General features: G+C 38.7%; 1 protein-coding gene across 1 annotated transcript in view; it reads left to right on the forward strand.

Annotated features, from left to right (window-relative positions):
* ANO6 (anoctamin 6) overlaps positions 1 to 12274 on the forward strand; it is a 164563-nt gene that overhangs the window by 78429 nt on the left and 73860 nt on the right. The window contains exons 10-12 of the mRNA XM_081330946.1: positions 6869 to 6929; positions 7641 to 7786; positions 9733 to 9810. Coding sequence (XP_081187072.1) covers positions 6869 to 6929; positions 7641 to 7786; positions 9733 to 9810 — 285 coding nt within the window. The remainder of the gene's footprint in view (positions 1 to 6868; positions 6930 to 7640; positions 7787 to 9732; positions 9811 to 12274) is intronic.

Here is a 12274-nt window from a genome sequence, read left to right on the forward strand (position 1 = left end):
GATTCCACCTTCCACCTCTCTGGGGCTGGCACGGGCCCTTTCACTCGGGAGTAATGAGTCCAACCTCTTTCAGCTGTCCGGATGGCTGTTTCAGTAGTTAACAAGATGATGTAAGGTCCCTCCCAAGTTGGAGTTAGTTTTTCATCTTTCCAGGCTTTTATCAACACCCATTGCCCTGCTTTGTATCGGTGTACTGCAAAGTCCAAGGGTGGAGTTTGAGCAAGAATGCCTTTCTGTCGCAAGAGAGAAAAACATCTGGACAGTTCAAGTACATATTCTCTTATTATTTTATCTTTCAGTTCAACTCGTGGCAATCCCTCCCTCCCCATATAAGGTACTCCAAACATGAGTTCAAATGATGACAATCCAATATCTTTACGTGGTTGTGTTCGTATCCTTAATAAGGCCAAGGGGAGGCATTTATTCCAGGGTAAATTTGTTTCCTCCATTAATTTAATCAAAGTTTGTTTTAATTTTTGATTAGCATGTTCAGAAATCCCAGAACTACTGGGGTGCCAAGCTGTGTGATAATCCCATTTTATTCCCACGGCCTCATTAATTAATTTTACTACCCTTGCCGTAAAATGCGTCCCCTGGTCACTGTCTATTACTTCAGGAAGACCATACCTGGGTATTATGTTTTCTAACAATATTCTACCTGTGGTGCTAGCATTTGCATTCACACATGGAAAAGCTTCTACCCATCGAGTTAAATGATCCACTATGACAAGCAAAAACCTTATTTTTCCTGCTTTTGGTAATTCAGTATAGTCAATTTGAATTCGCTGAAAAGGTCGTATTGCCAACTCCCTTCCCCCCATTGGTTGTTTTCTTAGTGCTGCTTTATTTGTTTTTAGACAGACCATACATTTTCTAACCATTTGTAAGGCCAGGCTATATATCCCTTTACATACATATTTTCTGTGTATCAAATCTATTAAAGCCTGTGCCCCCCAGTGTGTCCCTTCATGTAACCTCTCAATCAGATTTCTCATGATAGGTTTGTTTAACATCTTTCTCCCATCTGGCAATATCCACTCCCCATCTGCATTTTGAACTATCCCCTTTTTCCATTTTTTCCTCCTCTTCCTTGGAAAACTTTGGTACCCTTTGTTCTTCTATTTCAGGTACCATTATGAAAACTTTTTCCTTTTCCATGAGTCCTGCTTCTTTAGCTCTTTCATCTGCTAAATTGTTGCCATAGACTTCAAATCTCTCTCCCTTTTGGTGTGCTTCTACATGTATTATGGCTAATGCCTGAGGTATAGTTATTAAATTTAAAATGTCAATGACTAACTCTTCCTTTGCTAATCTCTTCCCCTTACTATTCACCAATCCCCTTTCTTTCCATATTTTTCCAAAAGTGTGCGCTATTCCAAAAGTATACATAGAATCTGTGTATATGTTACCACCTTCCTTTCCCAGTTCCTTCAGAGCCATTTTTAATGCATATAATTCACAAGTCTGAGCAGACCACTGACTTGGTAATCTCTCGGCTAGCACAGTTTTCCATGTTTCCCCTTCAACTATGGCATAGGCACTTCTTCGCTCCCCCTCTATTACCCTGGAGCTTCCATCTATAAACAAAGTCCTTAATCCTCCTATTCGACTTTCTTTTAGATCATCCCTCACTTTGGTCTGATAATCAATTGCTTCTAGACAATCATGTTCTATTTCTTGTGAATCTCTCTCTCCACTTAGAAACTGAGCTGGGTTTACATTAGCTTCAGTCACGATCACTAAGCTTGGATCTTCTAATAAAATGCTTTCATATTTCATTAACCTAGAATTTGTCATCCACTTTTGAGCTTGCTGATTCAAAATATTCCTTACTTGGTGTGGACTACTCACCACAATTGCCCCTCCAAAACTTATCTTCCTGCTTTCTTGAACTAGCAAGGCAGTAGCTGCAATTGCTTGTACACAGACCGGCCACCCCTTTATTACTGGATCCATCAGTTTTGATAAAAATGCCACAGGTTTCTTCAGTCCTCCCCATTTCTGGGCTAGAACCCCTTTAGCTACTCCATTCTCTACAGCGACAAAAAGATGAAATGTTTTTTCTAAGTCTGGTAACGATAAGACAGGTGCCTTTTCTAATTTCTCCTTTAGTTCCTGAAATTTTCCTTTCTCTTCCTCCGACCATTGGATTTCCCATGGTTCGGAATCTATCAGTTTTGCGTACAATGGTTTAGTTGTTTCTGCATAATTTACAATCCATTGTCTACAATACCCTACTAATCCCAAAAAATTCCTAAGGGCTTTTTTATCCTTTGGCAGTGGTTGTGTTATTATTCCTTCTATTCTAGAGGGAGTAAGTTTTCTGCTGCCTTTACTTATCAAGTGCCCTAAATATTTCACTTCCCTTTCTACATACTGGAGTTTGTTTTTAGATACTCTCAACCCTTGAGATGCTAAATAATTTAGCAAGTCGTTAGTTCCTTTCTCTACATCCTGTTTCTTTTCCCCTGAGAGCAATAAGTCATCCACATATTGTATCAAAGATAATTTTGGATCTTTTTCAAATTTTTCCAGAATTTGTTCTAGGATTTGGCCGAATAAGTTAGGGCTTTCAGTATACCCTTGGGGCAACACTGTCCATCTGAGTTGGCTTTTTCTTCCTGTATCTGGATCTTCCCACTCAAATGCAAACACATCCCGAGATTCAGGATCGAGTGGACAAGCCCAAAAAGCATCCTTTAAATCAATTACACTAAACAATTGATGCTCTGGAGGGATTCTACTCAATAATGTGTAGGGATTAGCGACTACAGGGTGTCGAGATACAATTATCTTATTGATTTTTCTCAAATCCTCCACTAAGCGGTAATTCCCATCAGGTTTTTGAACTGCTAAGATAGGAGAATTATATGGAGACATGGCTGGTTCCAACAATCCGTCTTGTATTAATTCTTCTATTACTGGTTTTAACCCTCTTCTTCCTTCCAAACTAATCTCATATTGCTTCTGCCTTATGGGCTCTGTGTTTTTAAGAGTAATCTTTATAGGAGTTATTTGCAATCCTCCCCGGTTTCCCTTTGTGGCCCAAACTATTGGAGTTATTTCTTCCTCATTTTGTTCAGTCAATATTAACATCTGTTCCCTAAGTATTTGTATTCCCCACTCCCAACATTTGAGTACGTCTCTTCCTAACAAATTTACTCCAGCCGCTGGGACATATAATGGTTGAATCTTGGTTTCATAGTTTTTCCATTTAAGAGTTATTTCTTCTATTTGAGGGACTTCAAAAGATTGTCCGGCTACCCCCGAAATTCTTATTGTACTATTCATTAAATGGCAGCCTTGGGGTATATTTGTCAGAGATGTCCTAGAAGCCCCGGTATCTATTAGGAACACTAATTCCTGTTTTTCGGGTCCCACTTGTATGTTTATCAAGGGCTCTTGGTGGAACCTTAATATCAAGGGCCCCTGACCTCCCTATTCTTCATCCTCATCCATTAGCCTATATACTTGCTGCTCTCTTTCCCTTTCTCTCATTTGCTGTGGGCAATTTCTTGTGAAATGCCCTTCCTTTCCACAACTGAAACACTGGTTCTTGCTACCCAATCCCATAGTTTTCCTGCCTCTCCCTCTTCCTCTTCCTCTCTCTTGATTCCCAAATTCTCTTCTTTGTCCCCTCTGATCTCCTATCTTCTTATCCATCATTTGTCCTACTGCTGACAATAACACTTTCTTATCTTCTCTTCGCTCTTGTATATCACGATTCACAAAAACTTTCTGAGCCTCTGCTAACAAATCCATTATACTCTTTTCTCCCCATCCTTCCATCTTCTGTATTTTTCTTTGTATATCTCCATATGCTCCAATCACAAACTGACTCTTTAATAATTGTCTAAAACCTTCACTTTCTTCTCTCATTCCTCCATATTTTCTCATCTGGTCTCTAAGTCTCTCTAAGTATTCCCCTGGTGACTCTTCCTTCTTCTGTTTCACATTAAAAGCTTTACTGATATTTTTGCTTTCGGCACACAGTTCCGAATGCCCTCTATAATCATTTGTTTTAAATCATCCATTTGCTGCCTATGGGCGGGATTGTTATTATCCCAATCTGGTCTTTGTAATGGAAACTTTTCCTCAGGAGTTGGATCATTTGCCCCCGAATGATGGTCTTTCCAATATGCCATAGCAGCATTTCGGATTAGATCCCTCTCTTCCGGAGTAAATAGAAAACCCAGAGAATACTGGAGTTCATCCCACGTGTATGTATTGGGACCTAAAAAGGCAGAGAACTCCTCAGCTACTGTTTGGGGTTCCTCTTGAACCTTTTTTATTCTTTGCTTAAATTCCCTTAATTCAGTAGCTGTGATATTTACTGCTACATAACCCATCACTGGCTGTCCCTGTGCATTTATGCCCTGAGGGACTTGCCGCAAAGGATATAATTTTTCTTCTTTTTCATTTTCTCTCTCTCTCTCTCTCTTTTTTGTGTTCTTTCGGCTATAGGTTGTTCTTCAACTCCCCCTACTGCTCCTTGATCATCCTCTAAGGCTGGAGCATTTGGTATTACTTGTAGAGGGGGAGCAAGAGGAGGAGGTGAGAAAGGGAGGCATTCTAAAGGATCCCATCCTGGTCTTTCCTCCTTCAATTTAAAAATCTTATCTTCTTCTGGTGGTACTGGTCCTTCCCAATTCACAAAATACCATGGCTTTACGTATGGTATTTCACTGCTTAGGGTAGGCCTTTTAAGAATATATTGCTCTAACTTTCCTATCCAATATTTATTTGGCTCTCCCAACCGGTCCCAATGATAATCCGGTGGACTAATTACATAATGAGGCCATTTCTTTAAACACAAAGTTATCATTCTGCTCTTTGTTATCTTACAAGTCCATGCTTCCAAATTTTCATCATCCCACTGACTTAGTAATTGTCCTAATGGACTATCAGAAGGAATTTCTACATCTCGATTAGTTAATTTTATAGTTTTTTTCTTTTCTTCAGGTTTGCAACAACAACTACAACAATTGCCCATCTTCTTTGAGAGTTTCCCTGATTATGGTTCCCTGAGGTTCTCGATTTTATGGCCACTCAAAATTTTCAACACCACTTCGCTTCCCTTCAGGCTGTCCTCTCCCCTCGCGGGTTAAGGAAATGCAACCTTTCAGGTCCGCACTCGCTTTGGACTTACCAGTGTTCCCAGAACACAGCCCATCACACTCACACAGCCATTATCGCAGAAACCTCCCACAATCGCTCTCCTGACCACCCAGGTACAATTGCGTGCTTCCCTCCTTCGGGGCAAAAGTTTCTTACCTGGGCCAGTGCACTGGGTTACCTGGTCCTGGGCCTCAGTTGTTGACTCTCTTCCTTTTTCCTATTCTTTGATTTGATAGACCAGAAATGTTAATTTAGTTTGGCTCGGAGCCTGCAATGGGAAGCTAGATCTCAGACAACTCCAGGCAGTTGAAATCAACAGGCGCGCCCCTGGACTTTACTGAGAACAGCTCGCCCCAAGAGGCTCTTTCAAGCCCCACGTTTGGGCGCCAAGATTGTGAGATTTAAAAACCCAAAATTTGATACTCACAACTCAAAGACAAGTCTGGTTAACAAAAACAAAGATTTATTGAAAAGAAATTGAAAATAATAAAGAAAATTAATAAAAAAAAAAGAAAAGACGTTTGCAAACGTGGCCTCTTAGACCCTTCCCAAGTTGGATTGGGTTCGAAGAGCGCGCTGAGCAAGTTTCAAAGCAAGTATTTATACTTTCTTTTCTCGATACATGTCCCCCCCTTTTAAGAAACTTAAGTCAGTCTTTGAAGTCAAAAAGATCTTCTTTGAACCTTTACTTCCAAAAGACTCATTGTAACAACTTCCTTTCATCCATCACTATACTATCTTGTTTTATTCACCTTCTTGAGGTGAGTATCCTCTTTAACATTTCAAAGGAGCTTTGTTGATTACCATGTGTGAATTCTCTGTCTAAGCAGGAAATAGATCTTAGTGTTACATTTGATACAATTCATTGGTGTTACATTTGATGTTACATTTGGTACCATTTATAAAAGAATAACCTTTTTTTTCCTTTAGTATGGTGAACATGAATAGGGATTAAGGGAAATATCAAGTTAATTTCATTCAGTTTCCCATTTTTCCAATCTTAAATTTGTTTCATGCATTGAACATAAGTTTGGAATTTTAAAAAAGTATAGGAAATAGTATCAAATTCTAATATTTTATATGCATTTTTCTTAAATAGAACTATTTTAGTGCATCTTTGTAACATATATTTTTTTGCAAATCATTTTTCTTTAACAGATTTCCTTTTTGTGCCATTTGCCCAAATACATAAATCTGATTTTTATGATTGGAGTTATAAAAAGATTATTTGGATTTCACTTCCAAGAAACTAAAAACCATTTTATCTCACATCAGTCCAGCAAAATTATTTGATGTGAGAGATTGATTGGTGTCAACTGTCATCTGTTTATATGATTAAGAATAAAATAGTTAGAAAAGCTGATATGTGGCATTATTTTTATGGATTCATGCTATCTTTTGATAGAATTGTATATACAGCAACAAAGAGCACACCCTTTTAGCCTACTTTGCTTACATATTTTCCTCAAGCAAACAGATGTACAGGGCTGTCAGCTATCAGCTGGGGCCCCAGGATAAGATTCAGCCATTTCCATAGTGAAGGAATGTTGTCTGTCACTGTGTATATAGTGCAGTGCAGCAATGATTGAATGCAGATTCTTAGGTGCATAATGTAATAAAATGTAATAAAAGAATATATGCACATGACAACCAAAGGACAAAATCTGTAATAACAACAGAACAGCTAGTGTTATTTTTCTGAAAGAATACTATATTATATGTTAAGCCATTTTTCCTTCACGTTTTTCAGAAACTCTGTATATTTGACAGCTTTGGAACATTAGTGTTTGCAGTGTTTATGGGGATTTGGGGTAAGCTAACTTCTTTGTTTGTTTTGCATACTGAGGTGATTAATTCAATCAAATGGGACAGGGTGTCATTTATGCTTATGAGACACCTCAATCATTATTGCAGAATTGGTATAATATTTGAATTTGTATATCAATATACAAATGTCAGCAAACCAGCCTAAGGGCTTGGGCACATAAAAGGAAAACTGGGGGCATGTGCCATCACTTTCTCCTGCACAACTGTATACACAGAAATTAATCAGCCTAAAAGCTTCTCAATTTCCCTAGTTCGCCCTCCATGGCACTCCTGAAAAAAGAGAGAAGAAAACAGATCTAAATCCTGTAACAATCTTTCTCCGGTACTTACAACTCTTCCTATAAAAAAGGGGATATGGCCTAGAACAGGGTGTCCAACTTTGTTAAGACTTCAACAACCAGAATTGCCCAGCTATTCCATTCTGGAATTGCCTCAATCCAGATGCAATATATCCTTGATAGAAAATGCCTTGTTGCATCAAATTCCTAGTTCATCTTTCTCTCTTCAAAAAGTAAGCTACAGGAAATTGCATTCATAAGCTAGGGAAGATGTAAGTGAACATGTTTTGAATTTTTTTTAAAAAAAAAAGAAGAGTGGGAAACTACATAAAATGGCATGAAACTGTTGCAGGTGGCAGCAATTTGACTTTCACTCATACAGAATATACTGATTGTTTTTCTTGACTTATTCTTTAGTTAGCTTGTTTTTGGAGTTTTGGAAACGACGACAGGTTGAATTAGAATACGAATGGAACACAGTTGAGTTTTTAGAGCAAGAAGAACAAATACGTCCAGAGTATGAGGCAAAATGCCACCATGTAATAGTGAATGAAATTACACAGGTAATTGTATTTTACAGTTTTAAATTTTTAATTAAAAAATAGTTTGAATGAATTCACTCAATTCTTTTTTTCTAATTACCAGGGCTTTGTGTATAGTTATGCAATATACAAACTTGTTGCAACAGAGGGACAAGTTTCAATAATGCTGAACAAAAGGCAGCTTCTTAGAAAACTTTTCTCTTGACTTCTTCTACCACAGTCTTATTTAGTGCACTATGACCTTTTTTCTCTTTTACCTATGTAAATAATCATGGTGGTGATAGAAGCAACATCTCCTTGCCAGTTGATCTGCATTGTAAAAGTGCCAATTGACGGGGCAACAAATGTGTGAACTTTAGATTGACTTGTCTAAAATGATCAGATCTTCCTTTTAAAATTACATGGGAAATAGGCAGACAGTGTAGGCCACTTACTTCTTGTGTGAACTGTATGCTATTTACATTTTCATTTTATTTCTTTATATGAATTAAAGTGGCACATGGCTATGCAATGTTGCATAGCAATAAACGTCTTTCAGATGCCAAGTTTGGGGTTTTCCTGGATCATAGGCTCTTTGGTGGCAGAGTTCCTGTGGTAGCACTGCTACTATGGATATGGTATCCTGCTATGACCACAGATTACACAGTAGGGGTGATGATATTTGAAGTTAAAAATGGGCTCTTCTGACCTGATAAGCAAATCACATATGAGAGAAAGAGACAGAGAGACCATGAAGATTTCTAACTGCTGCCATCTCAATTTACTCTCATTCTGGCATGGTTGTAAGGACCCACTTCAAAACTTCTTCCCAAGAAAGCAGAACTCTGCTGAGGGCTTCCCACTCAAATCAATAGGTTAAAGGTGCAAAAAGCAAACCCCACCTCAATAGTTCATCCGGTTGGTTCAAACGGGCCAGTCCCGCTGTGGGAACGGAGCTGATAAGATGCCATTCCCAAGGCTGTGAAAACATTGTTGGGTCTTCGCACTTTCTCTTCCGCAGTGAGAGATAAGCCAGATGGCCAGAGGCACATTCCTTTCTCACCCCAGGTTGGCATCAAGGGGAAAACAGTTCAAAGAGCAAGCAGATAGAGGAAGCGGAGGGGATACATTGTAGCAGCTAAGCGAAAGGAAGAAGATACAGAATAGTTCCCTAAAGCTTCCCCCCTCCCTCCAGGAGTATGGCAGAACCCACAGAAAGAAAAAGACTGTACCAGCAGAAGTCCCACACACACACTAAAAAAATGGGTTCTGACAGTGGTTGTCAGGTGCAGAAATTTGAGCATAAGTACACACATTGGCCATAAAATGATATTTGTACTATTGTTTATTACCATCAATGATTAATGGTAATTGCAAATGGTTGCTCAATGTGGCAGTTGCTAAATAAGGAGTACCTGTATTTCAATCTTCAGCTTTAAAAACTTAGTTAAAACTACTGGGGGGGAAATGTATAAACCCAATTTTCCTTTTTTTCTTTTCTTTTCTCTCTCTTTCTCTCTCTCTGTTAAAGCTATAAAAACCCTTTGTTTTTCTTCATTATAGCAAAAAGATCATCTGGGGTATCTGTCATGTGCAAATTATTACTATATTCAATTTCATTCTGCTAATGATGGTGTATGCCAAAATAAAGTATATTAACACACTGCATTTTTCTTATTGTTTAATTGCTAGATTTGTATATGAAAAGTAATTCTTTCAACAAAGTTATTTTGTGTTCTATTTTTAATAAATAAAACTAATGAATGTAAAAATGAAATAACTGTTTGGAAATAAAAAAAAACCTTGCTGTTAATGAAAAACTATTTCCACCAATTAATGAGATATGAAAAATCCCCCGGGAGTGGAAGAAGAATCAATTAGACAGGATTGAAGTTTTTAGTTTAGACATAAATTAGAATGTAAGTGCAATTACATGGATATAGATACTTGTCTTAATAATCCTGTTTCAATTAACTTCATTTATACAGCAAGAAGAGCATGTTCCTTATACAACCTGTGGAAAGTGTGTACGGATCGTCTTCTGTACATGTGCTGTCTTATTCTGGGTAAAATTATTTGGTTCATATTATTTAGAAAACGTTGATTTCTCCTATGACAATTACTGCAATAGTGTAATTTTTTTTTATAGATTGGAGTAGGAGGTGTGCTTTGGAATACAGCACTCCATATATAAGGCCAACATAAGCAGTCTAGTAAGTGTGTGTGTATGTGCACACACACACACACACACATATCCATAATTATTCTAAAAATTTTGTTGGCACCCCAGAAATTTTTCCAGAAAATCAAGTATTTCTCACAGAAAAGTATTGCAGGAACACATGTTTTGCTATACACAGGTTTATTCCCTTTGTGTGTATTGGAACACAACAAAAAAGGGAGGAAAAAAAGCAAATTGAACATAATGTCAAACAAAACTCCAAAAATGGGCCGGACAAAATTATTGGCACCCTTAACTTAATATTTGGTTGCACACCCTTTGGAAAAAATAACTGAAATCAGTCACTTCCTATAACCATCAATAAGCTTCTTACACCTCTCACCCGGAATTTTGGACCACTCTTCCTTTGCAAACTGCTCCAGGTCTCTCTTATTGGAAGGGCGCCTTTTCCCAACAGCAATTTTAAGATCTCTCCACAGGTGTTCAATGGGATTCAGATCTGGACTCATTGCTGGCCACTTCAGAACTCTCCAGCGCTTTCTTGCCATCCATTTCTGGGTGCTTTTTGACGTATGTTTGGGGTCATTGTCCTGCTGGAAGACCCAAGATCTTGGACGCGAACCCAGCTTTCTGACACTGGGCTCTACAGTGCGACCCAAAATCCTTCGGTAATCCTCAGATTTCATGATGCCTTGCACACATTCAAGGCACCCAGTGCCAGAGGCAGCAAAACAACCCCAAAACATCATTGAACCTCCACCATATTTCACTGTAGGTACTGTGTTCTTTTCTCTGTAGGCCTCATTTCGTTTTCGGTAAACAGTAGAATGATGTGCTTTAGCAAAAAGCTCTATCTTGGTCTCATCTGTCCACAAGATGTTTTCCCAGAAGGATTTTGGCTTACTCGAGTACATTTTGGCAAACTGTAATCTTGCTTTTTTATGTCTCTGTGTCAGCAGTGGGGTCCTCCTGAGTCTCCTGCCATAGCGTTTCATTTCATTTAAATGTCGACAGATAGTTCGCGCTGACACTGATGGTCCCTGAGCCTGCAGGACAGCTTGCATTCCTTTGGAACTTGTTTGGGGCTGCTTATCCACCATCCAGACTATCCTGCGTTGCAACTTTTCATCAATTTTTCTCTTCTGTCCATGACCAGGGAGATTCGCTACAGTGCCATGGGTTGCAAACTTCTTGATAATGTTGCGCACTGTGGACAAAGGAAAATCTAGATCTCTGGAGATGGACTTGTAACCTTGAGATTGTTGATATTTGTCCACAATTTTGGTTCTCAAGTCCTTAGACAGTTCTCTTCTCCTCTTTCTGTTGTCCATGCTTAGCGTGGCACACACAGACACACAATGCAAAGACTAAGTGAACTTCTCTCCTTTTTATCTGCTTTCAGGTGTGATTTTTATATTGCCCACACCTGTTACTTGCCCTAGGTGAGTTTAAAGGAGCATCACGTGCTTGAAACAATCTTGTTTACCCACAATTTTGAAAGGGTGCCAATAATTTTGTCCGGCCCATTTTTGGAGTTTTGTTTAACATTATGTCTAATTTGCTTTTTTTCCTCCCTTTTTTGTTGTGTTCCAACACACACAAAGGGAATAAACCTGTGTATAGCAAAACATGTGTTCCTGCAATACTTTTCTGTGAGAAATACTTGATTTTCTGGAAAAAGTTCTGGGGTGCCAACAATTTCGGCCATGACTGTGTGTGTGTATATATATATATATATATATATATATATTAATTTACATATATATATATGACATCCTACTATTAAATACAGTACATTGTGTTGTTTAAGTGTTCCCTTTATTTTTTTTATATGTATGTATATATATATATATATATATATATATGTTTTCTGAGGTTTTCGCGGGTGTTTGTATGTGGATCTTTGGTTATTCGGGTTTTTCCCCCGCGTAGAACTAAAGGTGTAGGCGCAACGTTTCGACGGAATCCCATCCGTCATCATCAGGCTTGTGGCTTCAGCTTCCTTCTTCTGGGAGAAGCATGTGGTAGTGGCTGTTTGTTCCTCTTTTTTAAACTGCCAGAGGGGGTGTGTTCTGTGGGTGGAGGTGTGCTCTGATTGGGTGGGGGATTAAGTGTGTTCTGATTGGGTGGGAGTGTGTTTTGAATGGTGGGTGTGTTCTGATTGGGTGGGGGTGTGTTTTGAGTGGATGGGCTGGTCTCAGCTGCCAGCCTTAGACCTGAGCTGGTGAGTTGTGCTGCTTTTGTTCGGCTTCATGTTTGTGGTGGTGTCATGTTTTTATAGTGGGTGTCAGTTTGCTTATTGTGTGGTTTGGAGGGGTTTAAAGTGGCTGATGTTGCAGCTGTAGTTA

Source organism: Vipera berus (genome assembly GCF_964194415.1).
Source record: "Vipera berus genome assembly, chromosome: 6".
Classification (NCBI taxonomy): domain Eukaryota; kingdom Metazoa; phylum Chordata; class Lepidosauria; order Squamata; family Viperidae; genus Vipera; species Vipera berus.